Source organism: Centropristis striata, chromosome 12 (assembly GCF_030273125.1).
Source record: "Centropristis striata isolate RG_2023a ecotype Rhode Island chromosome 12, C.striata_1.0, whole genome shotgun sequence".
In the NCBI taxonomy this organism is placed as follows: Eukaryota; Metazoa; Chordata; class Actinopteri; order Perciformes; family Serranidae; genus Centropristis; species Centropristis striata.
In genome coordinates, this window is record NC_081528.1 from 28,062,743 (window position 1) to 28,090,589 (window position 27,847).

The following is a 27,847-nucleotide window of genomic DNA, read 5'->3' on the forward strand; positions in this document are numbered from 1 at the left end:
TCTGTTCAGAAATCAGAGGCTGCAACAGTTAGCTGTAACCACCTCCCAGATAAGGATGCCTAACTTACTTTTACACAGAGTTTTATAATATGAATGTGCGACTATCTGTTTGGTCAAAAACAGTTGGGGCAGCACCATGGTTTAGATTCGGCCCGCACATTACGTTGGCACGCAGGCTAGTCCTAGCCTCTTGGTGCTTCAGCTTCCGGTCACCGCCCTGTGAGGAAAGGAGCTAACAGCACACTATTGTATCTTGTCTAGTGTTCGTACGTATCAATCTCCACCTGGGCCCCTGGCCTTGAATTGGAGCACAAAGAGTGCTTCAGTTTTTTATCTGCTTGCCCTCAAATTATGTGGCGATGTGCAAAGTGTTATCAGTATGTCCTTTCTTTTGATACTTCTTATTTCTGTGTGCTGTGCCTGGCATATAAGTGTGTTTTATAAATGTGTCCAAGCTGCATTCTTGCTAAAAGTCATAATGTGATTCTTGCTAATTTTTTATTAATCCCTAACAGAGGCAAAGAAGAAAAACATTGGGTTGATGACCTACATAAACCACAATGGTATATTTAATATGGGGCAATGGAGTCCTGCCTTGAGGAAGTGCAGTATGTCCTATAGAACAAAGCTCTTCCTCTTTTTTTTAGAGGTGCCGTGAAGAGGAAGGGAAGTGGGAAAATGGGTAGCAGAAAATCAGAAGTCAGGTGAGAATAAATAAAGACACTGAAGCCGGTTGGTGTCATCACCTACAACTGAACTGACCAGAGGGTAAGTGTTTGACTTTACAGCATACATTGTTGAATTCATGTTCTTTTGATGCATTTTAAGATCAGATTTTGATTTTTTTTACATCTTTGAACTTTTATATCATAACAACCCTGTCATCTAAAAAAATACAATTCCATAGAATGCAACTGCAATCTTATTTACGTTTCAAGGAAAACATATTTTATCCCAGATTTCGATCGCACTTTAAGATACAAAAACAAACAAAAAAAAAACAACCACTGCGAAAAGGCAAAAACGTAATCAGAGAAAATATGTTTTCCCCTCAAAACATAACTGAAAATGCAGTTAAATTGCATGGAATCGTAATGGTTAGGCACAGGAAAGATTATCAACCTAAAAGTTACTCAGTTTGGATATTTTGAGCTGCTTTAAAACCTGGGATTTCAAAATTGGGTGTTGCAACATTACAAACCATATTTAGACCAAACTAATTAAAACCTTAAATGTTGTTTTTAGTTTATTCCTTAACCATGTCAGAAATCTAGATACTGTATGAAAGTAGTTTCTTTAGGCTCTAGAGGGTCAATGTTATTTCACTTAAAAGCATGTTTGGTTCTATATGAAGTCTTTCATTTCCACATATAAAAATGTCTTTTTCAGAACCTGCTAAAACAATTTAATTTCATATACTCTCTTCTCTGGATCTTGATATTTCAAGGAGTTGCTGACCCTCCTGCCTACCATGACACCAAGTCAGAGACCGATTCTGCTCCTGCTTTTGGGGCTCACCATCACTTCAAGAGCGGACGCCACTCTTTGCGTTTTAAGAGAGGATGTGAATCGTTGTGTTTGCAACGTTATGGCTATCCATGACCCACAAAGTATGACTTGCTTACATGCTTCGGAGCTGGAGCTGAGAGATGGAAGCGTGGATGAACCTCAGAATATTAACTTGGAATTTTTGTTTTTTTCTGTTTTCCAGAGAGAGACATTTATTTTCAGTAATGTTACAATCCCCTCTTCATTCACCAGTGCAGTGAGCCCTTTTGTTTCATGGCTCTATCTACAACCATCGATTATTAAAACCCTTGTACTGGAAGATGTAACAGTGGACCCTTCTCTCCTCAAGCCCTCTTTCGAGGCTCTCCACAACTGGTTGTTTGGCTCCCTGAAATCTCTTGTTCTTGTTCATTCTGGCCTGGTTGAGCTTGCCTGCAGCTGGGCTCGGAAAGGAGAAAACCTGGCTCAACTGGATCTGTCAGATAACCCCATGTCTTTAACTAGCCTGCAGAATCTCTCACATTGCCCCTCTCTTTCATTTAAGTACCTGAAATCTCTTCATCTGAGAGGCATTAACCTCACCTCCCTCCAGCCTCTCTGCACGCTCCTGAGTCTCACCCCTGCTCTCACCAAACTGGATGTCAGCAGCAACAATTTCTCCATCCTCCACTATCCAAAATGCCCCGAGGTGAAGCGGCTCCGAGTGCTCAATCTTTCCCACTCAGGGATCACAGAGGTTCACTCGTTACAGTCTACATCTCTGGAAGAACTGGATCTAAGTTATAACTCTCTGGAGGTGTTTAACAACCCACCAAAGACTCTAAAGAAGTTAAATTTGTCTAATAACCGCATTAAATGTCTGCCAGATAATCTGCCTCAGCTCCAGGAGTTAAAGGTTGACGGTAACCTCATTACCCCCTCGATTAATGAGACAGGTGTCAATTCGAGCACACAGGAGCCACCAGGCTTCAATCTGAGCACACTGGAGCCAACCAGCTTCAATCTGAGCACACAGGAACCACCAGGCTTGAATTCGAGCACACTGGAGCCCCCAGTGACCAGTGGGACAGAGCGCCACGGCTCTCTTCTCTGTCTGACACTCTTTATGGGTTTATTGTCACACCTGATTTATGCTTATTGATGTTTGCAGCAGATCGCATTTTTTGGACACCACTTTCTAAAAAAGCATCCTTCTAGCTTTATTATGTATATATAAGTTTTGGATTGCCAGGTTGTAAAAAAATCCCTGTTGCTGAATCAATTTGTATGACTTCTTACCGTCCCAGAGGATCTGGACTACGATCAATTTGTTGACCTACTTACACGATGACCCATAAGGTTTTCAGACACAATCCTCTGTTAATAGTGGTTTAATTTTCATCGTGGTGTGTTTGAGATTATTACAGTTTTAAGAAGATATACACTTTATCTGTCAATAATTAATCACATTGTCACTTCATGGAATCATTTCATGGAAAGAGGTTCACGGAAAAAGTTTATTTTTATTTTTTATAACTTTATGGCCGACCATGTATTAAGCATGTATTACCAACATTTATAACTGCACTGTTACCACCAGCCACCATGTTAAATTACTTGCTCATGTTAAATTACTTGCATTTATTTTCCCCCTTCAAGGTATGGTAGTTATTCCTTATAATAATAAGGGTCAAAGGTCATAGGGTGTTGTATGCTGTTCAGATTGTAAATCCCTCTGAGGTAACTTTATGTCTTTTATATTTCTAATATATTGGAATGATACATTTTTGGCAATGGGAAATGTATAATTGTATATATTATTCAAATAATGACACTGTTGCTAATAAATGATCGACTGATAATAATACAAAACCAAATTATTTTTATTTACTTAATAATCCTTAATAATTAACAGTCAATTGCATGCCTTTTGTCATCTGGGTTTTATCTGTTTGTTATATAAAAGCCTTCATTTTTGTACTGTTATATTCGTCTGATGTCTTTCTGATGCATATTCCAAAATTACATAATAAAGATCACCAATAACCCCAGTTGTGACTTTTCTGACCATCTTGGTAACTGCACCCTGATCACACAGACCAGTGAAAGTAGATTCTGGCTCATTAATATTTCAGTACAGTGTAATGAAATCCAGGTGACCCAGTGGCTGTGGTACACAAACGCATGGGATGGCTGCTGTGAACATGAACACACCTGTAAGTACCTTCTTTTTTCTTTCTTTTTTTAATCCATAAAAAAAGAAGAATTAAGAAGTCTTGTTTTGACCAATTTCAACATTTCTGTAGTTGTGGGAGGCTGAACCAGTGAGAGTGGGAGTTGTACTTTCTGCTATCCCAGGTAAAGAAAGGACAAAATGTAAAGTCTGTTAATTTAATATGCTGTTTTAGGGGATTGAGTAAATGTTTTTTGTGTTTTGGGGTGAAGCCTGCATAGCTATTGGTGAAGGACGTGGTGTTGACTACAGATCAGGGAAGGATGAGGTAAATGATTTTAATTTACCTCAATTTAAATTCAGCAAATTGCTTTCTGAAACCTCTCACAGCTGTAATGTGTTTTCTAATTTAGGAAGCAAAGTCTTACCCCTTTGACCAAGTTGTGACTCTTAACGACATACAGGTGATGTGATTTACACTAATGCCACTGTTCATATTTGAGCTACACTCTATTTACCCTCTTTACAGCTTTTCATCAGCAAATTTCTGTGATGTCTTGAATGTAAATCTGCAGAGTTTGCACGCTGAGCTCCTGCAGCCTCTCACTGAGCTCATACCCAGTGGTTATAATGAAGCACTGCTGATATGTGGAGCCTCCACAGAGGAGATAAACACTCTCATTGACCAAAGGATCATCAAACAGGTGGAGCCCAAAGCACAACTTCACTTAATATTGTCAGATTTGGCGTTTTCTTACTATTCATCCTACTCCTGTCTTATAGGTGTTGTCAGATCTGTTTAGTCGTATGTTGTCGCAAGTGAAAGAGGAGCTGTTTATCTCTGTGTCGTTCCTTCAGGTTTGTCCTTCTGTTTAATAGCATCATCATAAATCATTTTAGATGCTATATGGTGCAGGATAATTTCTGATGTTTGTCAATGTCAGTTTTATCCAGACAGCAGTGCTGTGGACCTCCTGAGCCCCAAAAGACAGACTCTAAAACTTGTGACACACCCTGTCCTTGGAAAGTGAGTCCATCTAATGACCACTGATTTTTACAATAGACAGCAAATACATACTTACACCCCACTTGTACAGTGTACCGGTTTAACGGGAGACATTACATTATTTAATAATGAGATATCACCATGAAATTTCCCTAGGTGATCACTTACTTCAAGAAAATTATATTTTGTAATACAAGTTTTCTGAAATGTTATGTTTCATTATATAAATGAGGCATTATCTTATTAAATATGTGCTAATACATGTGCTCATATATTTCCAGGAAATAAACCTGTGCTTTTTCCTGTGTGGAAAAAGCCAGGTTCAAAATTCAAAGGTTTTTACAGAAGGAATATTGGATACCTCTCTTCATCACTCATTCAGAAAATACTGTCAACACCACCTTTGCAATGTTTTTTTAAAAGGAATAAAATGTGATATAAATCAAGCTGCAATGGAATGGAAGCAAAATAGCTCAAAATCTCAAAATTGGCTGGCCTATAAAAAAAATCAATGTTTTGCCTGTAGTGTCTGGCCTGAAGTGTAAACAAAATGATTAGTTTTTGTCTTTTTCTCTCAGTCTTGTAGGAGGTTTAACTGAGGTGTGTGTGTTCTCGGCAGAAGAAGCCTTTACTCTGTATGAAACGTGCAGGGAGACATTGAAGGACAATACAGGCTCCATTTCCAGCAGGTAAAGCACAGGTCAAATAAACTCTGGCCATGTAATCCATTAACTGAATTGCTTTGAATGGATTAATTACAACGGTCGACCACAATAGGGCTAAGTGTCTTACTGTTGCATGAATGATTGGATTGTTGCAGAGCAGATTTATCTCTGTGTTTTGGTGTACACAGTGTCATTCGGCTTGTCTTGTCCTGAGCTTTATGAATGAATTAACTGCTTACTGTCTCTACATCGTGGATTGATTACAGAATGGGCCTACTGGGCATAGGCTTAGCCCCCCCGGCCCCCCCCCCTGACTTTCACCTACAAAATGTCAATCAAACAAACAGATGCCATCCAGGAAGAGAGCCTCAATGAACATGAACATTACATAACAAAGAGACACAAAGAGGCCAAAACCACAGATGCAAGAAACCTGTGAAGAGAACAAAACAACCACAAAGAGAAACCAAGTAACTAAAAAGACACACAAAAAAACACAACGAGAAACAAAGTAACTACAAAGACGCACAAAACAACCACAAAGTCACACAAAACAATTACAAAGACGCACAAAATAACCACAAAGAGAAACAAAAATAAGTACAAAGACACACATAAAAACACAAAGACACACAAAACAATCACAACGAGAAACAAAGTAACCACAAAGACACACAAAACAACCACAAAGACACACAAAACAACTACAAATACACACAAAACAATTATAAAGACGCACAAAATAACCACAAAGAGAAACAAAATAAGTACAAAGACACACAAAAAAACACAACGAGAAACAAAGTAACAACAAACACACACAAAACAACCACAAAGACACAATAAACAACTACAAATACACACAAAACAATTACAAAGATGCACAAAATAACCACAAAGAGAAACAAAATAAGTACAAAGACACACAAAAAAACACGAGAAACAAAATAAGTACAAAGACACACAAAAAAACACAACGAGAAACAAAGTAACCACAAAGACACACAAAACAACTACAAATACACACAAAACAATTACAAAGACGCACAAAATAACCACAAAGAGAAACAAAATAAGCACAAAGACACACAAAAAAACACGAGAAACAAAGTAACCACAAAGACACACAAAACAACCATTAAGACACACAAAACAACTACAAATACACATAAAATAACCACAAAGACACACAATACAGCCACAAAGAGATACAAAGTAAGTTTAAGTAAGTAAGTTCAAATCTGTGTGCCTATGTGGGAGAGATGGTGGGGCCTTTGCATGTCTGTGCCCAGGGGCCCATTGTCTCATAATCCTCCCATGCTCTACATGTTCGTGTTGTGTGCTTCCCTCAGGTGTAGTTCCCTGTTCCTGGTGACAGTTGAGTGGAAACTTCATCCAGAGGAAGTGGAGTCGGAGGTCTGCCGCAGCAAACTGCAGCTGTTCAGACTGGCAGGAGGAGCCAGCAGGACGGACCTCAGAGGGTCAGTGATACACTTACATACTGTGAGCTATCTGTTACATAGGCCAGAGGAAAGAAAAATGATATTCTCCTCTAATGTTCAGCTAAGTGATAAGTGATATTCTGGCTGTGGTTGAACTGGTAAATTTAAGAGCGAGAAGAAAGTGGCATGGTACCTAAGCATTAGTTACCTCATAGAAACCCTTTGATCAGCCTTTTTCACACCAACATGGCTTGCTGGAACCCTTTAATAGAACAAAGGCAAAGTTAATTTATGACAAATCAAATTTTTTTTGCTGTTAAATATATTAATCACTGTGATTAATATCATATTAAGTGTCTGCCTATAATATATTTCAGTCAGACGTCACATATATTTTGTTATATTTATATCTGCTTTACCAGTCACTTAAATGAGCCTTGAAGCCTGGTGTTTGTGTTTGTGTGTGTGTATGGTGGTTAAAAGGTCATGTATCACCTGAGAAAACAGAAAATAATGACTACTTTTTTGCTGACTGTGAAGTTTAATCATCAGGCTCTTTTTTAAAAGTTGGCCTTTGGTTTCCTTTGATGTGCACAGTGTGCATATTGCAACATTCCGTTTGTATAAAACAGAAAGATGTAAAAAAAAAAAAAAAAAAAAAAGCATGAGCACGCATTTAAAAGACACACATACACATACAATTGCTATGTGGTAGTAAGAAAAGTTAATAGCTGAAGTCTGATGTGACAATTTTTTACTTGGTGGTCAATCTTCATTGATGAATACTAGAACAAACACAATGACCTTCAGTTGTCTATGCAATTAAATATGTTTATTATATTGTAAATGTTGCTGCAGAGATCATCGGTACACCTTCTATGCATGGAAACAGTCACACCAAAAACTTAAAGTGAGATTACAGCTTTTCAGCTTGATACAGCATCATACAGTCATACAGAATCCAGTTTAATTAGGGAGGTGGTAAAACAATGTGCATCAACAATATTTATCATGGGACTCAGGGACATTTACAAGGTTTTAATTTGATCTTTTACCACCAGAAACCCAGTGCCTCCTCACATAAAGCATGCCAAGTGTGAAGGACTCTCTGAGGCCGCTCAAAATACCAAACCATGACTGCACAAATGAAACATTTCTTCATATCTAATACATTTTCACCACAAATACTTTTAAGAGTCAGCCCACTGGTGAAGGCTGTGGACCAAACCCAATGTGAAGCCACAACAGGAGATAAGATCCTCCCTCTGCTGCTACATGATGCCTTAACAGGAAACAGCAGGACGGTCCTCATCTACTCTATCAACCCTCAAGGTAAGTGGACCAAGCCAGACAAATTTACCCATAATCCTCTGAGCATAGAAATGACCGTCTTCATCCATCAGGTCTTCTAGATGATGAGACTCCCTCCGCTTTAGCTTTGGCCCAGAAAGCGAGAAGTTTAGTAACCAAGGCCACTGTTGGTCGCTGGAGTCCGAAGGCAACCGAGCAAAAGATCAGAGATGACATCGTGGCTCTAAGGGCCGTGATGATGTCACAGGGGGAAGGTGAAGGTCACAACACCTTCAGGCTGGCAGAGCTGACCCAACACCTGCAGGTAATACCATAAATAAAACTATAATGCAAAAGTGTCTTTTACATCTGGGGGCTGTTTGTTTGGTCCAAGAGGTCTTAACCTCTGAATTAGATCTGCCAATCTATCTTTTCCTCTGTTTTACTTCATTCACAACAATTTTAGGTTTTCTAACTCGTGTATTGGGTCTTCCTAGATTTCACATGATCAATGCTACAGGGATCCTATTTCTGACTTCTTACCAAACTTGTCCGTATTATAGTTTCTAATTATTAAAAAATATAATCTAATTAGTAAAAAATAATTGCACATGCACTCTCTCTTTATTAACTGGCAGGATTTTATTTTATCTATTTTTCACCTTTATTTTATTAGTATTATTTTATTTGTACTGTTTGTTTTTTTTGTTTGTTTATCATGTTGAAAAAGATGAAAATTTGAAGAAATTAAATACTTTAACAAAAAAAACCCAAAATATAATGCCAAACAGTCCTGAATGACATCTTACAAAATATGACTAATTCACGTAACACTGAAAAACAATTACGGTTTTAAACCCATGATATTGGTTGAATATGAATTACAGTTCATTATTTGTTATAGGTATAATTCCAACAGTGAATGAAAACCACCTCAAAGGTTCTTTTTCACCCTCTTTTGTAGAGACAAATGGAGTTCATAGCTCAAATACTTTGTGTTCTCTCCAACAGATTGTGAAAGATCAGTCATGGAAGAAGAGAAGGGAAGAGTCAAAGAAGATAAAAGGCAAAACGCAGGTCCTTATCCAAATTGTTTACATTAACGCTACAAAATGGTAACAGATTATCTGTTTTCCCAGTGAAATGAGCACCGTGTTCTGCATTGATTTGGCAGAGTTGTCGGACCCCGAATAGCAATTTGCACAGCGGTGATCAAAGAGAGGGTACAGACACGCTGAAGTATTTACAAGACCAGCTGAAGCAAGAAATGGAAGAGCATGTCAGAGGTAATTTGCTTTGATATGAAATATGCTGCATATAGGGACATCAATGACACTGTGCTTGTTTCACATATCCACAGAGGGTAAAGGGAATGTGGAGAAAGTGCAGGAGAGAGTGGCAAGAATCCAGCAGCTGAGGGAAACTCTCAGAGAGGAGACACTGAAGAGCGGGGCTGCTACAGACAAATCTGACCTCTGTCAACAAGTAATGCACCCTATCTATTAAATATGATATTGTATGCCTGTACATCTGATTGGAAAACGTGTTTACAAGGCTTTGTGAATACCCCATTAAACATATAAACAAGATTTATGTGTGCGAGAGCGGGCAACCTACACTCAGGCATTTATTTTGCCAATTTAAGTCTCAGTTGGAATACAGCACAGCACAGGAGCGGAGGAGGCAACTTAAGGAGGACCATGGGAGATTAATTCAGGAGGAGGTGGAGAAGATGGAGAGAGACTTGGCACAGGAACAGCTACTGGTGAGATAATGAGATACACTGTTGTTTAACATTATTCAGTTTGTGATCTATCTTAGCTAAGGATGCTGAGTCAGTTTGAATTAATGCAAGGCTGGATTTATGGTGGGCCGTGGAAACTACTGCATTTGCAACTTAATTCTGTTATTCCTTTGCATTTTTTATGGTTCCATCCATTCCTCCGCTAGACAGAGGGCCCCCAGAGAGAGCTGCTGGTGCTGACCAGAGAGAGGCGGGTCCTGGTGCTGCAGATCGAGGCCCTGCGCGCTGAGGCCCAGCAGGCTGAGAGAGACCTGCAGAATCAATATCATCAACACCAAACAGAGCTGCACTGTCTCAGAGAAGAGAGTCTGCAGGTGGGAGTTTGTTGTATCAGTGATTCAAGTAATGTTACATTGCATTAGTTTATTTTTAGTTTTACTTGTCTCTAATAGATGTATAAACAATTCAGTCTATAATAGCATGTAAATATTTTTGCATGCATAAAAAAAGTATAATTCTGGAATGATGAATTATATCATCTTGTAGCAGCTCCAAAATTATTTAAAGGGACAGTTCACCCCAAAAATTAAAAATTACATTTTCTTCTTCTTACCTGTTTCGGTGTGAGTTGCAGAGCACTGGATAAATCAGCAGTAGAGTCCTTTGCCTTCTCTTCACTATAATTGAACTGTATGACATTCAAAGTGCCCAAAAATATATTTGACTCAAACTTTGACTGAAACTCAAAAGCAATGTCTCTTTCCAGAAATCATGATCCGGTTACTCTAGATAATCCACATGCCTTGTTGTGAGCAGTTTCATGTAGGAATTATTTTATTTTCAGCACTTCCTCCTAGTGTGAGCACCTGAAAACATATTGCATGCATCGGTTGCTCGATGTTGGCAAGACAAACTTCGCCACCTGGGTATCTAAATCTAAATCTTAATCCCTTTTAAGGAAAAGGGATTTCCCAATATGACGTTCTGCACACCTTCTCACAAGCTGAGGTCATGACATCCCATGCAAAACTGGAGTGTTTCTGTCAATCTAAATCCAGCACAATGCTTATTGTAAAACTGTCAAAATGTTACTAAAACTACACATCGTTCAGCTGATTTGAGGTGTATTATCAAATATTTGTGATTTTTTTTTAATTTGATGAAATACAAAGTATTTTGCATACAGTACAAATTACAGCAGGATATTGATTTATTATCGTTTTCCCAATCCAAACATTCGAAAAGTTTTATATCTTGTATCTAAAAAATGTCTGCTTCAGTTTTATAGCATTTGAAGAAATACTTGGAGATATATACATTATGAAAAAATATAGAGTGATGGGCTACTGAATTGACGAAAGTTTGCATTGAGGGAAACTTTTGTCACAACTCAGTGGATGTGCTGGAAAGGTTTCAGCTCTGCAGGACATATTGATGGCTTTTATATTTATTTTTTGTTAAGAATGTGACTAAAATGTTTCTTGATAACTTTTGGTCATCAAAGTCCACAGATGATGATGTTTGGCAAGATTCCCCCAGAGGTTTTTGAAGAGCTCTTAAAAAGGATTTTGAGGAAAAAGTAGCAAACTTTAACATTTTTAGAGCAGAGAACCATCGTAGCAATGATGCAGATGAACCATAGACTGTATAGAGATGAACTGAGAGATTCGACTGATGAAAATTGACTCCAAGCCAAGCTGGATTGTTATAGCGCCACCCTGAGGTCAGGTGTAATTTTATGTGCCTGAGTCGTGGGTGGAATTTGAAACCAACCTGCCAGTTTCAATCGTATAGTTTATGCTGCATGAACACTTTCAGCAGGAAAAAAAAGAAAAAGAGGAAGAATAATGAGAACAAAATCAATAGGGCTCGGGGAGAGAGCATTGCTGCTTGAACCTCTAATGACCATCAGCCTGTAGAGTGGAGCTGCAGCGTTTACATAAAGAAGAAGTTTTACCTTCTGTGTTATCTGTTTACTGCTCTCCAGGTGTTCAGAGTGTTTCGTCAGGTAAGTGAGGAGCAGAGGAGGATGTCAGAGGGCAGATACAGAGGTGTGCTGCTGGAGGCTGTGCAGGATGCCGTCTACCTGTCTGCCCAGAACCAGGACCTGCAGGCTGACAACAAACAACTCCGCAAAGGTCAGCGTATATACCTGAACCTCAACAGAGACGCTGTTATATTATGGATAGAACTTTATCAACATCTGAAGTAAAATGTTATAGAAATGCCAAGACATGATCCTGCCTCCTACCAGCATTAAAAAATGTGTTTTTCTTTTGCAGCATTGGGTGAATTAAAGGACACTCTAGCTGCGCGAGGCGATCCTACAGCTGAACTGATATCCCAACAACAGTGAATTTAAAGATGTTTGTGTGCTTGGTGTAAATCATGAGAAATAAAACTTGTTTTTAACAATTTATTCGGTATTATTAACACACTTTGTAACACATCTTTGACATTGTTCTTGGCAGAGAATGAAAAACAAAACGACAATAGCAGCACTCTTTGGAAATGTTCAACAGATGATAATAATAATAATCCTGACTTTCATCAGTGTGACAGAATTATAAACTAAATCCTAAATAATGTAAATTGTCAAACTAGACTTCAGCTGACATAAATGTCTACACATGATATTACAAATCAAAATACATGTGTTGGATTGTGGATTTCTGAAGGCAGATAGATATAAGGCAGAAAACAAATGACAAAAAAAATAGGAGACAGATGGTAGACTGTAATGAGTTGAAAGGACTTTGTGGTCCGGTTATTTACCATCTGTAGTAAAGGTAAGCTGCCAGTCCGATCATAGAAACAGGTAGGAGGAAAAAAGGTGTGAGCTGCAGCCCTAAGATGGCCCAAGACAGCAGAGCATTAACCAGCATGGAGCAAGAAATGACAAACAGTCTGGTGATCCCGCTGCCGTGCTTTAGCACCACGGACATCAGGAGTCCGTTAGCTGCCTGCCCTGCTATAATGACCCAAACCACCGCAGAGTATCCCTCCAGGAAGCTCTTTTCCCCTGCTACAAACAAGGAGGAGAGCCCATTGATGGCCACACCAAACACGTAGAGGTAGAGGTTCTGCAGGCTGAGGGGCAGCTTCTGGCTCTTCAGCACCATCTCTGTGTACACTGCTGCCAGCCCTGAAACACAGCAGTACACCAGCACAAGGAAAACCCCCCAAACTGTGATATAAAGCCTGGGACCTTCCTCCGTGTCAGCCTTCTCCTGGTCCCCCAAGTCCAGGCTGCTGTAGCTGTGGCACACCCCTGCACCCAAGAGGAGCCCCAGAGCAAACCACTGAGAAGGCCAGAGTCTCTTGCCCAGGCAGAAGGAGTACAACAGGGCCGTGGAGGCTATTTTCAGGTTAGAGAGGACTTGGTAGGAGCTCGGATCCATGTGGACCTGCATGAGAACTACCAGGTTGTTGTTGAGGGCATAGAGTATGGCAGGGACCCCATAGGGGGCCACAAGGACTAAAGGTGGAGGAGAACGTAAGGAGGATGTACCTCCAGTTAGAACAAGAGTCAACAGGGAGATCAGGAGTTTAGATAACTCAATCATGACAACACATGATGAGGGGTTGAAAGGGACTTGACCATCTACCTTGGTGAGAGTGATGAGTGGTGCATGAGAGCCATAGATAAGGACCATGAGTCCAAAGAGGACACCCCACAGAATCCTTTTCACCCACTCTCTCCTAATCCTTGCTGGGGAACTTGACCCCACATTCGGGACCACAATCATCCTCAATCACGCAAAATAAACACTAAATTTCAAACAAATCTGAATACTATTTATAGTGCAAAAAACTCTCTCTTCGTGGCTATTTTTAAAAAATAAATAGCTATAAATCTCAACCATTTAAATATCTATTAAAATACTTGGATGTACTATTCTCTGTATAACTTTGTATTTTGACCTGAACAATAAGAGTGTAGAAGACATTTGTAGGAATTACTGACTGTTTTACACACGAATAATTCAAAAATCTAATGTGGTTAACAGAAGCTTATGAAATCTGATGGACTTCCACAAGCAGAAATTAATCAGAGCAATATTTTACTGAACCCAAAGCTAAAATGAAAATAAAAATGTCTTTTACTTTGAGTCCCCAAAGAAATTCCAGTTATATCAATATATCCATAGTCCAGTCTACACAAAAGACTTGAAGGCTGATCTGTAGCCAGCAGTGCAACAGTGTTTCTTTCTCTTGTGCCCGATATGTCACTGACAATACTAGCAGCCAGCTTCAATTATTTTGGTCCTTTTTTAAAGCTGTTCAAAAACTCCTTCACGGTCCTTTCAATGTTGGGCACTTGGTAGTTCTGTGCCGCGTATATGCCAGTGGCTGTTCCCAGCAGCACTCCCAGGAAGGCAGAGGAGCGGAGCTTGGCCGCCACATAGCCGGCCAGAAAGCCCTTCAGGAACGGAGATCCCAACACTGAGCTGCCCTGCAAGAAAGAGAAAACTATTTTAAACATAAACTTAAGTTATAGTTTAAGCAAACCAGATTTGCAATCAGTTAATAATACTACCTCGTATCTGATACTGCTGTTACTTTAAGTATATATTTGCAGCTGCTTTTGTAATGTCATGTTCCACATTACACAGTTAAAAAAAAAAATTGGTTGATGCAGCTCAATATCTGTAGAGTGCTTACTGTGATCTTCAAAGCTAAATTATTTAGTATTTTTTACTTTTTTTGCGATTTAGCGTCCCTACAGTTTGCTGTATTGTAATTTGTTGTACTGTTAGTATTGTATTGACAATGTTCAGCCACTCATTCGTAATAAACTACGAAGGGACTACATTTAAAAATGACCTCATCAGCTAACTCAGGCACATTTACATTAAGGTAGAAACAGAAATATTTATTAAAGTGGACTGTCCCTGGTAACAAATAAATAGATGAATTAAAATTAATACAAATAACAATGGCAGAATTTTCAGCCCAGTCCCCTTACAGAAAACGGACATACAGATGGGTCAATAAAAATTAACACATTTACAGTAAGAGTTGGGGAACATATCTATCATGATAAAAACATCACATTATCAACAATATAACACCCCAAAATACTTTTAAAGGGGTATTTAATGAGGTTCTAAGAGAGAACTAAATAAATAAACTCCATCTACCTCCAGTAAGGAGAGATGACTTTCAATAATGCAAAAAGGTGAATGGAGGGTAAATGTTTTTCCACTTATGTACATTACTATTTATCTGCCATGAGAATGGTATTTACCATCGATAATGTTTGAAACAATCCACAGTTAGTAAATCAGGTAAAATGTTTTCAACCTCAGCTGAAAGCAGCTTTAACAACTTACCTGAGGTATTCCTACAGAAACTTCGCTCTCGACTCGCCTCTGGATTTCCTCCAACTGGTTTTTGAGCTTCGTCAAATCTTTCAGTTGTTTCAGAGGATCCTAAAATAAAAGAAATTCATCACATTTAACTATTTTATGGACCAGTGTACCAGATTTAACATTAACGGAGGACAGTTGACGCTGCTGTGTAACATAGGCTAAATTCACGGTTCCTGGAGAAGAGCTTTTTGTTACACAAACAGCTATTTTCTCGAAGTTTTGCTGGTTAACTGTTAGCTAACAGCAACATAAGTTAACGGTCTGAGGATCGATTGAGTTAGTTTAGAAGCGATCGTCACCCCGTTAACCCTATTTTACAGCCAGCTGCTGCTGATGTAACTCGTTTTTTCGTCCTCCTCTGGCAGTTGCTGTCATCTAACGAAACACGTGAAATTAAATTAGATTTAAAGCCGGCGAACAAGGGTTCACTCACCTTGTCATTCGCCATTTTGGCTCAGTGTAATGATCGGCACTCGGCTCATACGCCTGGGACATTATTTTCGCTTCAGCTCGATTGGTTTTGTCTAGGTTATGGTGTTTGTGGGACGCGCACGTTCTTTTCACGTGTCAAAAACGTCTTCAGTGATTGCTCCGCACTTGTTTATCCCGTCATTTGATTGGCTGAAGACCATAGCAACAAACCGCCATATTTTTACATGTCGACGAGAAAAGAAGCCACTTTACAGATATTTATGCATCGCAAATCCTTTATTAAACATGAAGAATAGGCGAATTTCCGCATTATTTGCCGTCGTCACGATGCCTTACTTTGTCAGCGACTTCTAAAGGTTGTTCAGCGCAGTGTGTAGAACCTCGGGCCATCGTAGGTAAGGCTTCAACAAGAAGGCATTTCATTGGATAAGTCAGTGAGTGTGCAGGCAGTATAAACACACGCCATTACACCTACTGTTAAAGCAGGGAAGGACCAGGGCAGTGGGTTTAACATGTTGGTGTCCTTAAAATCCCTATGCATGACAAGTTTCCATGATTTCTTATTACTAAGACATTTTAGTTTATATATTTTATCTGCATGGAGTACCGCATCCAAGTGCTACTTTCAGTGCTTTTAAAAGACAAAGTATCTCAATTTACGTCTCATCAGCTGAGATATACATTTCAGAAACCCAGTGCTGTCATTAATAGAGTGACGCTACACAGTCAAGTGTCTTTTAAAACCATAGACTGCAAAACAAAAACATCGTATCGTCTACAAATTAAGTTGTTAAAAGCTTAGTATGCTTTTAACAACTTAATTTATTTACCATTTAATAGACACAACTTCAGCTAAAACGGATGCAGATTGATACATCATCTGTGCAGTAAACTCTACCTTCATTAAGGTTAAAACATGAATAGCTAACTAATCTCGTACTATTTTATTCATATTTTATTAAGTTTGCCCCAGATCTTTGGAGATCATGGAGAAAGTGGAGGTGTTTGAGGTTGTAAAAGTGACTGAGGAGGTGGAGAGCTACTACAGCCAAATGGAGGTGACTATCCCTAAAAAGAGGAAGAGCAAAGCTCAAGAAGATCATGTCGAGAAACCTAAGAAGCCTAGGTAATGTACATAACAGCCAAAGGGCTTCCACACACAGCTGTTACAATATCATGACACTTACTGTGGTCCTGTCTTCAACAGGAATCAAGTCTGAAATGTCCAAAATGTCTCCCTCATCGTTGACATTAAATATGTCTGTTTGTTTGTCATAGGTCTGCCTACTTGCTATACTACTTTGATGTTCATCAGATCATGCAACAGGAAATCCCTAATTTACCACAGTCCGAGATCAACAAGAGAATCAGTGAGAGCTGGAAAAGGCTCAGCGTAGCCGAGAAAGGCTACTATCTGGAAAAGGCCAAGTCTGAGAAGGAGGGCGTGGACACAGTAAGCAGAATCCTCAACATTTTTATAGAAACAAACCAGAACAGCTAAGCATCTATGGAGCCTTTTACCAATAGCACTTCCTCATGTAACATCAGAAAAGTTGACCTGAACGTGTGTTACATGCTTACTTAGACATCTTTCCATGGTGTGATTTTTTGCAGTTAAATGATGTTTACTAACGATGTGCCAAGAACAGTTGACACAACTCACTTAACAAAAATTAAAGGTCATTGATCACCTAATTTAAAGGGTAAATGATGATGAAATGAAGATGAAATTCTGTGATAAACTGAACGTCAGAAATTAGATGATTTTTCCTGTCAGTTCTTATACCTACATACATACAATATGAATTCTGCCATGAAGTCTATCTGTTAGTTTTTTTACTGTTTACTTTTTATATCTTGCTTTTTTACTATATTACTTATTTTTTACTGTTTACTTATTTATTACATCTTGCTTCTTTCACTGATGCTTGTTGCTATTGCATGATTCCCTTTGGTATTGTAACACACCCTGCATATCGTATCTTACCTGCAGGGATAATGAGGTATACTCATTTGTGTCATTAGTACAGCCTGCACACACATTATTGATAGTGCTGACAACCCAAGCCAATCTTTTTAAAAGGGTTGCCCATGAGTGTTTTGATTTGGTATAGGCTGTTGAGAAAATCAGAGTCCTTTTTTATGATTACACACTGCATAGCACTCATGTAGTCCATTGGATTGATTTAAATTGTAATGACCACATTTGGCCCATGTAACTACAGATAAAGTCAGAATGAAGTGACCCATTAGCATCAAGTACCACAGCAGAGAGAAAGTGGCTAAATTAACTGGTGTCTAATATCATATCAAAGTGATCTTATGGATGACTTTGAACAAATTTCTTGATTTTGCTTTCCCTCAGTCGTCTCTCAGCCCCTCCAAGGACCTGCCTGGTTTCCGCAAAATCCTCCCCAGAGCAAGTTACTATCTCCTGTCTAAAGGCTGCTCCTCTAATCAGCAGCTGGAAGGCTCTCAGCCAGAGGTGAGCATGGCGTCTCTGGATTCTCCACTGGAGGGGGGCTTGTCTTCCGTCTCTCTCACCCAAGAGCCCCAGTTCACAACTCTTGGGTTGGACGGCGAGGTGGAGCTTTCTGAGGAGGCCATTGTTGTTGACGAAATAGCAGAGGAAATGGTAGTGGCGACTAATCCCACGGCCCCTAGAGGAATCCCTCCCTCCTCTTCCTCCTCTGTCTCTTGCAAAGCCCCGGTCTCTACAGATGCACACGTCTCACAGGGGTCTGCCGGCCTTACAGCAAACGGAGTCACATTAAAAGGGAGCGAGACAAAAGTTGCAGGGAGAGGTTATGGAGGTGCGATGATGCAGCAGATACAGGGGGACACTGCACAGGTGGTTGCCATCATACCCACCCAGGTGAGACTAAAATGTCCTTCTATCAGTTAACATACTGACTTTAATTTATTCAAGACTTTAAGGGCTTGACAATTTTAATCACAATAAAGTGTTTTAATAAGTGCAGTGAAGTGATTTGTCTATCACTTCAGAACCTGCTGGAGCCGAAGTCTTTGCCAGGAGTCAGCTCTGTGGGCCCAGTGATGATGGTCTCTGTAGGAGCCAGCATGGAACATAGTGCCAAACCTTCCTATAAAATGGTAAGCACTCACATTATTCATCCACCATATTAATGTCTATACTGAAATTGGCTAGCATAGAGTCTACACACAGAAAAAGAAAACCAGGAATATCATAATTGAGATTTAAGATGATTGGGGGCGGTAATAGCAGCAGAGAGGCATGAACCTCTATGTTTTCCTCTTTTTTTGCAGTCTGTAAAGACATACACCCGGAGAGGTCGAGGGAGGTGTCTAAATCCTGGATGTTCATTTGTATATGTCACCCGCCACAAGCCACCTACGTGCCCTGACTGTGGGAGCCACTTGGGTGGAAAATGGATACCTGCTGTAAGTATATATACGAACATCCAGTAGTTGCACAAAGACTCAGCCTCCAGTTTTGACTTGCAGTTCAACCTGGTTAACTTTGTCTGCATTTATGTAACAGGCAAAGAAGACAAACGACAAACAAGCTGCATCCAAGCAATTGCCACAGAAAGCTGAAACCAATACTAATGAAAGCGGCCAACCCACACCTCCCCCAGCTCAGGAGGGGAATGCTGATGTCAGTAAATGCAGCGCCACTGGGAGCAAAGAAGAAGGGCAAGTTCAACGGTGCTCCAGAAAGCAGCGTGCAGTTCCAGCAGCAAAGCCAGCAGAGGGCAGCAGCACCAAGGAGCAGGAACAAACAAAGTGAGTGCCCATCAAGTGTTAATGCCAGTTTTTCTGAAGTCTGTTCTGTTTGCTACATGGATCCCAGAGCATGCTGACTATATAGACTGTGACAGTTGTGTGAAGACTGTACTGTACACCATTAAGTGCAGTTGTTAAATATACATAACTTGGGCTTACTACAAGTGTGATAAATAGTTATAAATATTTATTGTTGTTTATTTGATTACTAATGTTTCAAATGACTAATTTTAAAAAATGTTTTTATTGTGAAGCATAATTTTTAAAAACAACAAAACATAGTATTGTCATGTTTCTTGTTCTTATAAACAAACATAATAAACATTTTTTTTTAGAGAAGTGTGTGTGAAAAATAATTCATTAAAATATAAAAAATAATAAAATAAGTGGGATTGAAACCATTGTCCAACAATATAGTTAAAATGATAATAATGCATTTTATTTGTGTAGCCATTTTAAAAGATACTCAAAGGCACTTTACATTGTAAAAAATTACATAGAAATATTATAAAAAGATTAAAAATATGAAGATATTTTCATTCAAAGTCACCTGAAAATGTGGATGGATTAGGAATTTATAAAGCGTGTGTGTGTTTTTATTGCAGCTGTTTTTCTTTTTCTTGGTTTCAAATTTTCCTGAGTGAGTTTCCCAACTGATATACTATTCCTCTGTGTTGAGTAGACAGAAGACGGACAGCCTCCAGGGCTCAACAGTCCAAGGTCAAGACAGAAGCGCTGCTGCTGCTCAGAAGAGGCCTGTGAGAGCCATCCTCCCTGCCTACTATAGCACAGGTCAGATAAAACACACAGCACACAGGCAATAATATTCTGTTGTCAGTGTTAAATTAAGCTATTACCGTATGGATTTACATATCAGCTTGTGTTTGTGTTTCGAGGCCGTGCATTGTTCCAGATCATAACAGTTCCACCTGACAAAGGGAAGTCTCAGAGTGCAAACAACAATAAATCATCCAATGGTACTGTGCATCTCTTAATTGTATTTGCATTATACTATATTAAATGTAATCTTTCAGTAGTTTGGATACAGTGTTGTTGTATGTTAAGTCATGTTCGTGGCATATTATACATAGAGGAAGTAATCTTTCTATATATAAATAAGTGCACTTTCTGAGGTCTCTGCTCTCAGCTGATGTGGTCGTTATCTAACCACAGTGTCTCGAGAGAGTTTCTCAGGTCTAAAACCCAGCACTTTAAAGCAGCTCGGCCAGACCGTGCCCGCAACCGCAGCCAAGCAGGTAAACACACAAACACTTAGAAACAAACATGCACATACGAACAGCAAAATATGCAAATTTGTTCCAATGTTGTCACTTTCTGTTTGTCCTTCTGTAGGATTCGCCTGTCCCAGCAGATGGAAGCCAGCCTGTGTCGTCACTGGCTGATAGGAGAGTGAATATCCTGTCAGTTGTGCCTTTCAAACAACACACCGTTTCCAGCTTTGTCAGTATATTACTATTCTCTGTACAATTTAGCTCATTAAAACAATTAAATTGCACAATTCACATGCAATTCTTGCTCTAATTTATTCTTTTAGGATTTGGGACTGTCTACAGCACGAGGCAGGGGTCGGTGTAAGAACCCATCCTGTGACTACATGTATAAGAACAGACACAAACCTGCAGTGTGTCCCAAATGTGGCTGTGAGCTGACCCAGAAGAACGCCAAGGGAGCAAAGGTGAAAATCTTACTTCCTCTAGATGCTGTTCTCCAGAAGTGTAGGATTAGTTTCCAGCTGTATGTTGTACCCTTCGACCCCCTTTATGAGTCTCAGCACAACCTTGGGTCCCTGAGCAGTTGCTTCTTTTCATCCATAAATTTCAATTTAAGACTGATGACAACTGGCCTTTGATGTCAAGTCATTAATCTTTGCAGTTTTCTCTCTGAGGCTTTCAAGCAAGCAGAGCTGGTGTCCTTAAAGGGATAGTCCAGACTTTAAGAAGTGGAGTTGTATTAGGTACTTATCTACAGTCAGTGTATTATGACATTGAGATGCCCAAAATTTGGAAAAGCAGGCATTTTGGTGTTGCTATTATAGATTCACCAATCTACATGTTCAAATAAACCAAAACTGAAACATTTTTTCCTTTTTCAGACTGGGACTCTGCTGGATCCGTACCAGACCCTGAGTCCTGCTCAGAAGGAAATCCAGCGGCAAAACACTCTGCAATTACTGCAGCGCTCCCTGCAGATCCCTGAGACAGAGACTGAACTTCAGGAAACCTTGACCCTCATCCAGGAGCTCAACAGTCTCCAGATCGTCCTGGTCCAACCCGCTGGCCAGGAGCCCCAGAACAGCATAGAGACGGAGACGCTGGTAGAGTCTGGGTGGCCTCAGTTCTTTGAATCAGCAGCTACTCACTGTTGTCTGTGTAACTACCCTCTCTTCAAAGGAGGTCAGAGGTGAGAAGATGGTCTCCTGTGTCCTAATTGTCTTGTTTTTTGTACACCAACATCAGCATATTGTGTTGATGTTCCCCAATGCATCCTTTTATGTGTCTGTGTGCCTGTACTTGCTAGTACGGTTGCAGGACAAGAGGACTGCTGGCTGCTTACTGAGACACTGATCCAGACGGCCACTCTTCAGCTCAAGGTGTGTCTCAACATTCAGTGTCTGGCTCTGCACAGCTTCACTGACCTGCATCCAGGTAAATGGCACCACTCTTCATTTAGCTACTTTGTATTTTGCTGATCGGCCAAAAGGGGGCACCGCAACTATGAATCACGTCTTTCCTAGCATGCAATATGCAAGATTCCAGTAAATGGTACTTGTCCTTTTTTTCTTGCATTTGTCACACATTTTCCACGCCTTTGCCCTCTAAGACTCATTTGATAGGATGTTTTCAAAACACTTTACATGTGTTAATGAATACCAGCTTTTCATACTGCACAAGAACACAGCTAGACATTCATATTTTGCTCATGTATTCATGGTAACAGGGTAACAGTGGTGCTTGTTCAGTGTATGAAGTGTAAATAAACTGCTTGGCCTGAGGAAGATTTAAACTTTGGTTTTCTCTGTAAATGAAAATATTAATTATTTTCGTGACAGGTTTGTTCAACATTGGGAATAGACTGCTGGTTAGTATTGACCTATTTCTGAAGATCAGGAGCAGTATCAAACTGGGCCGCCCCCCCTCTCAGGCAGCCAAGACCATACTAGACCACATCCCCAATCACCCTGGTAAACACTGGTCAAATCTACATGCATTATCCTTGCAAATGTGTTAGTTTCATTTCTGCCATTTTGAACATTTCCAATCTTGTGTCTTCTGTCTGATACAGTATGTTTTCTGTGAAGTTTAATTGTGTTTTCCTCTTTTGCACCAGTCCACAGTCTGAGTCAAGATGAGTTATCCCAAATTCAAGAGCTTCTCCTGAGTGGCTACTGGGCCTTTGAGTGTCTGACAGTGCGTGATTACAACGACATGATCTGCGGCATTTGTGGTGTTGCTCCCAAACTGGAGATTGCACAGCGAAACACGAGCAACGTACTGGAGCTCAAAAATGTGGAGGTGAGAGGTTAATTCAACCAAATTAGTGGGAAATAAGAGGCTGAAATAGAATCATGACAACATACTTAGAGCTGCTTGGTACAGACCATATCATACAGTATGTCTTCCACATAAAAAGTAAGTTTTTGAGGATATTTGGTGTGTGTTCCTGACTGCTCTAAACTGTAGTGACCTCGCCACATGCTCACAAACATTCGTCATTCTGCCCACAGTTTACCTGGCCAGAGTGTTCAGTCTCTGATGAGGTGCATGTGGATGACTTCTGGCTGACTATGGAAAGTGAGGCTATCGAGCAAGCGACCTTCCCCACTGACATCCCTATCACACGGGTGGATGCTTCCATCATCGCTCCCTTCATCCCCCCGCTGATGAGGAGTCCCACTGTCATCAACACAGAGAAGGACAAGATCCTGACACCCACACAGCAACCCTCAGGTACCTGGTTCTTTTAAAGGCATGATATGTATACAACAGTTTAATAATAATAATAATAATAATACATTTTATGTATAGAGCGCTTTTCAGGGTACACAAAGACGCTTTACAGTTAAAACAGTTAAAATGCAGTTAAAGAGAAAACAAACAATTAAAATCAACAACAAAGTTCACACATTAAAAGCAGTTCTGAAGAGGTGAGTTTTGAGGAGTTTTTTGAATGTGGATGGATCTGAGCAGTCTCTGATGTTTTTGGGGAGAGAGTTCCAGAGGGAGGGGGCGGCGATAGAAAAGGCTCTGTCGCTTTAGTCATTTTAATGTGGAAAAGTCGCATATTATACCTTTAAACCACTGCTGAAGGTCATTTTTACAACCCTGATTCCAGAAAAGTTTGGATGATGTGTCAAACATAAATAAAACAACAATTCATACAATTCTGAATGAGTTTATGCATTTATAAAAAACAAAAGTCTCTCAGTTTGAGCATTAGATATCTTGTATTTGTACAATATTCAGTTCAATGCACAGAGTTTGCAAAACATTGCATTTTGTTTTTTATGTTTTTCATAGCATCCCAACTTTTTTGGAGTCTGGGTTGTATGTGTGTTAATCCTGTGATTTGGAAAGCTTAAGTAGCAAATGTGAAGAATATTTATTTGAAGTCAGTTATAAAGGAGATGTGGCTTTATGGAGAATGATGAAAAAGACGATTATATTCCAAGGGATTATATGCTTTTTGTTATGGATAGATAATGGTAGGATGATGCAAATGTCATGCAAGGGTTCCACTTTGAAGATGTTAGTGTTATGTGTTAAGTTATTTTCTTATTCACTACGGATTTAAATAGCTTAATTATTTCTAAGGGTAATCTTTTTATAGTAATTTATTTTTGGTTGCAGTGTACCATACAAACTTACTAGAATGGTTTTCATTAACTGTTTCAGGAGATCCATCAGTTTTGGTGCGTCTCATCCATGATGGTCAGCTGAGACTGGACAAGATTGAAGATCACAGTGAAGACGAGCTGAGAACAATACTGGACCGCTGCGGGGCGAGCATCACCCCAGGCTCTAATAAGGTGTGTGTGTGTGTCTGTGTGTCTGTGTCTGTGTGTCTCTGTGTGTGAGAGAGACAGAGACAGACCAACAAATGGACTCATTATGCTCGCACGTTTATGCTGTTGTATGTTAATGACTGGAAATAAACATGTTAACCGTAAAGTCTTAGCTAGAATACAAGTGTTACTGTTTGATCACATCCGCTTATCATGTGATGAGTTCTTTGCCGAAAGAAGCGGAAATCCCCCTCCACTCCCCCACACCCAAGCTAGTCTTCAGTGTCCTGCTCGAGGGTATTTCAACAAGTTGGTTTGCTTTTCTTTAATTGGAGGTTGATTATAGTTGAGAGGTGGTTTCCTTACTCCAGGGTTGTAAAAGAATTAAAAGTCTGGAAAATGCTTATTTCTAACCATGTTTTGAAGGTTAAGGATGTGCTTGAATATGAGTATAATGCTTTGCAGGCACTTTCAAGGTACTTAAACGAACTTTTTCTGATTCTCAAAGTACTTAATTTTATTTTTTTAAAGCTGTAAGAACCCTGGTATTCTTTCTTTTGAGCTTTATGATCATTTATCAAAGTTTAATCTGGTGCACTTATATTACTGTGGGATTGCTTGAATAAAAGCCACTGATTTGTCTCCCTCTGTGGTAGAATGAGCTGCTGGCCTCCCTGATCTCCTTGTACACACTCGTTCATGCTGGCCTCTCCACGGCCCCACAGCCCCCTCCACACCTCACCGCTGGCAGGCTGTCCAAGGTCTGCCCCCACAAGGTGATAACAGCAGAAGTCAAAGTTGAAACGTGTCCCCTGTGTGTTTGTTAAGACTTTTTCAGTGTTACTCATCCCTTTCTCTCCTCTGCCTGCATCCAGGTGGTCTGCGGCTCTAAGTACCTGGTGAGAGGAGAGACCTCTCGAGATCACGTAGACCTGCTACTGTCCTCCCGCTACTGGCCCCCCGTCTATGTCAGTGACTGCGCCCGCCAGGTGGCGCTCTGTGCTGACATGCAGTACCCAGGACAGGCGAGCCAGATGTGGGGCAGGAACCAGGGCTGCTTCTCTGACCCTTTAGAAAAGCCAGAGGTGAGGGATTGAAATTAAATTATGTGTGAAATATGTATGAAGAATCAAGGCCCAGTCAGTATTTTTAGATTGTATAAATTACATTCAGTATATTCACATGTATTGCTGAAAAGTGGAAATGTTTCTCAACTGCTTATCATTGAAAGATTAGCTCAGGTTTCTGTGTATTTGCAAACAATACTCATGTTAGATACAGTCACAATACACTTCAAACTTAATTTAAAGCTTTGTGCTTAATTCATAAATCACAGATTAAGTATATGTACATAGTACATATGTACATATGTACACAGTACATATATGTATGTCAACAAAACTGGATGTCTCATATATGCTTTATTTACATTTGGACATTTTCCCAAAAAATATTAATTGATGAAGCATAACATCTACAGAGCTCTTCCTTTGATCTACTCATGTCACATGATAAATGAAATCTGACTCTTGCTGCTGTACAGAGCAGACCCTCTCAGTTTTTCAAATCAAAATGAAAATCAAAATGACTTTATTTATCCCCAAGGGGAAATTCAGTTTATAATTGAAGCATTGGCTTCCTGACAATGTGTAACGCACTTATTATTTTTCGTTGTGTGTAATCAGTTTATTCCCGAACACCATGTAACACTGTAGCAAGTCTATTTCTTTGATAAAGGAAAAGAATAGTGTGCTTCTGTCTCAGACAAACTCTCCTCTGTGTTCCTCAGTTTGTGTCATGTGCTGAGCTGCAAGACCAGCCGGGCAGCGCTGACCTGTCGCTGGCAGCGGAGAACCAGCAGGTCCACCCTCTCACCAAATCATCTTGCTGCTGGCTGGTTCATCCTCCCGCAGCAGCCCAGGAGCCAACCGCTCTTCCTGCAGAGCACCACTCAATGGCCCTGTGCAGAGATCTGGAGCCGTACGTCAGCCTGGTGGCCGAACCAGAGAGAGACGAGGAAGAGGTGGGCGAACAGAAAGAGCAGAGTGAGAAAGCTGAGAATGACTCTGCGGAGAAATCGGAGGACGGTTACTCGGTAAGCCGTGCACGGCGGCAACCTGTGGTTTTCAACAACACAGCCTATTACTACCTTTACAACCGTCTGGTGGACTTCCTCACCAGCAGGGACGTTGTGAGCGAGCAGATCAACCAAGTGGTGAAGGCCTGCCAACCTGGCGAGGTGGTGATCAGGGATGCTCTGTACAGACTGGGAATCGCACAGATCAACACAGAGAAAGAGGAAGATGAAGGAAGTGTGGTGGAGGGACAGACAGAGACATATGAGGTTGTGCTTCCTGAATAGAAATGTTCAGGATGGAGGGTCAGCATGCAGGCAGAGGGATGGACTGAATGTAAAGACGGCGACATGCAGATAGTAAGAGAAACACACTGCTGCCGGATGGACCCAATCATTTAGAAGTGACCTGGTGCTAACACAACTCTGTGTTCAGCAGAGGACGTCGTCACTCTTCACTAGCCTGAACCACAGCACGTTGAGTCAGCTATACGTTGTTTTACTGATGTGATGTGAATATGAATATCGTGGGTTGAATTTCGCCAAAATGGACCTTATTGTATGTAACGAGAATAAGTAGTGTTCACAGTGCATAAACTAAGAAAGAATATCAGATTACAGGTTACAAGATCAAATTAATAACCACCTCTAAGTACAGTAACAGTGAGTGTGAGAGTTTATACAGACTGAATGTCAAGCCTTTTATTTCAAATGACTAAAAGAATGTAACAATGTTTTGTGTTCATTTCCAAAAGTGTGCCAAGAGTTAAAAGAAGCAAAAGTGTGTGTGAAGTTCCTCTGACTGAAAGAATGTAAACAGGATTTTAATAACTCAGCTAATTCAAGCCTAAATGTATATATTTAACCATGAATAGTATAGTAATAGTATGCTGTATTTATTTCCCTTTTATGTCCAGAGACATTTCTGCTTGACAGTTGACACTCTTACCTCTCCACTGCCTCTTGTTGCCTTTTGGACTGACGTTTGCTTTTAAAAAAGTGACGGTAAATGTGTATTTATTGATTGTACCAAATCATGACGTGCTGACAGACCTTGTGGCCTTCGTTTAGAGTTGGATTGCATTTACTTCTCAACAGAGATCCATTCAAAGAGTTGGTTGTCTCGGCTTTCATCCATGAAGAACGAGGATATTTAGATCTGCCTGCATAAAGGGACACCTGTTGGTCAGAAATCATCACAGCAGTCCGGTATGTTGTATAGATAAGAAAATATAACATAGTTGAAACAATCAAGTCCTGTAAATGAAACTGCTGAAATAAATATAAGGAAATTAATCATTTACATCTCTGGTTTATTTCACTGTGGTAAAATTGTTTGACTGCCAAAAACTGTTGAGAATGTTTAG

General features: G+C 40.0%; 4 protein-coding genes across 4 annotated transcripts; 2 read left to right on the forward strand and 2 right to left on the reverse strand.

The window, feature by feature from the left end:
* The first annotated feature begins 3,582 nt into the window (after positions 1-3,582).
* Positions 3,583-12,164, forward strand: si:dkey-201i24.3 (kinesin-like protein klp-20). Its single transcript, XM_059345685.1, has 18 exons — positions 3,583-3,704; positions 3,795-3,846; positions 3,934-3,989; positions 4,075-4,125; positions 4,237-4,365; positions 4,445-4,519; positions 4,606-4,688; positions 5,246-5,356; positions 6,685-6,813; positions 7,970-8,106; positions 8,178-8,389; positions 9,076-9,141; positions 9,239-9,350; positions 9,425-9,549; positions 9,710-9,829; positions 10,015-10,182; positions 11,796-11,946; positions 12,091-12,164. The coding sequence occupies exons 1-18, from the start codon at positions 3,678-3,680 to the stop codon at positions 12,162-12,164; spliced, it is 1,878 nt and encodes a 625-aa protein (XP_059201668.1). The 5' UTR covers positions 3,583-3,677.
* Positions 12,165-12,210: 46 nt separating this feature from the next.
* slc35a4 (solute carrier family 35 member A4) lies at positions 12,211-13,561 on the reverse strand. The gene has a single exon (XM_059345991.1). The coding sequence runs from the start codon at positions 13,555-13,557 to the stop codon at positions 12,580-12,582; it is 978 nt and encodes a 325-aa protein (XP_059201974.1). The 5' UTR covers positions 13,558-13,561; the 3' UTR covers positions 12,211-12,579.
* A 502-nt stretch (positions 13,562-14,063) lies between these two features.
* LOC131981611 (SLC35A4 upstream open reading frame protein-like) lies at positions 14,064-15,814 on the reverse strand. Its single transcript, XM_059345992.1, has 3 exons — positions 15,617-15,814; positions 15,145-15,243; positions 14,064-14,264 (listed from the first exon to the last, which is right to left on the reverse strand). Exons 1-3 carry the CDS (start codon positions 15,629-15,631, stop codon positions 14,067-14,069), a joined length of 312 nt encoding a protein of 103 aa, XP_059201975.1. The 5' UTR covers positions 15,632-15,814; the 3' UTR covers positions 14,064-14,066.
* Positions 15,815-15,832: 18 nt separating this feature from the next.
* Positions 15,833-27,783, forward strand: hmgxb3 (HMG box domain containing 3). The gene is made up of 21 exons (XM_059345990.1): positions 15,833-16,010; positions 16,579-16,741; positions 16,894-17,068; positions 17,981-18,490; positions 18,622-18,729; positions 18,904-19,038; positions 19,139-19,383; positions 20,066-20,175; positions 20,280-20,360; positions 20,557-20,639; positions 20,737-20,844; positions 20,939-21,079; positions 21,497-21,804; positions 21,922-22,049; positions 22,454-22,585; positions 22,732-22,916; positions 23,129-23,351; positions 24,297-24,430; positions 25,063-25,182; positions 25,282-25,491; positions 26,196-27,783. The coding sequence occupies exons 2-21, from the start codon at positions 16,602-16,604 to the stop codon at positions 26,766-26,768; spliced, it is 3,849 nt and encodes a 1,282-aa protein (XP_059201973.1). The 5' UTR covers positions 15,833-16,010; positions 16,579-16,601; the 3' UTR covers positions 26,769-27,783.
* The last annotated feature ends 64 nt before the right edge of the window (positions 27,784-27,847 follow it).

Coding starts and splice junctions, on each gene's coding strand:
- si:dkey-201i24.3 (XM_059345685.1), top strand. CDS start 3,678: ATGGCTGCTGTGAACATGAACACACCT. Junction 3,990..4,074: donor ACAGATCAGGGAAGGATGAG/GTAAATGATTTT, acceptor TTTCTAATTTAG/GAAGCAAAGTCTTACCCCTT. Junction 4,126..4,236: donor TGACTCTTAACGACATACAG/GTGATGTGATTT, acceptor GTAAATCTGCAG/AGTTTGCACGCTGAGCTCCT.
- slc35a4 (XM_059345991.1), bottom strand. CDS start 13,557: ATGATTGTGGTCCCGAATGTGGGGTCAAGTTCCCCAGCAAGGATTAGG.
- LOC131981611 (XM_059345992.1), bottom strand. Junction 14,265..15,144: donor TTTCTGTAGGAATACCTCAG/GTAAGTTGTTAA, acceptor TCTTTCTTGCAG/GGCAGCTCAGTGTTGGGATC.
- hmgxb3 (XM_059345990.1), top strand. CDS start 16,602: ATGGAGAAAGTGGAGGTGTTTGAGGTTGTAAAAGTGACTGAGGAGGTG. Junction 19,384..20,065: donor AAGGAGCAGGAACAAACAAA/GTGAGTGCCCAT, acceptor TGTGTTGAGTAG/ACAGAAGACGGACAGCCTCC. Junction 22,917..23,128: donor TGGAGCTCAAAAATGTGGAG/GTGAGAGGTTAA, acceptor TTCTGCCCACAG/TTTACCTGGCCAGAGTGTTC.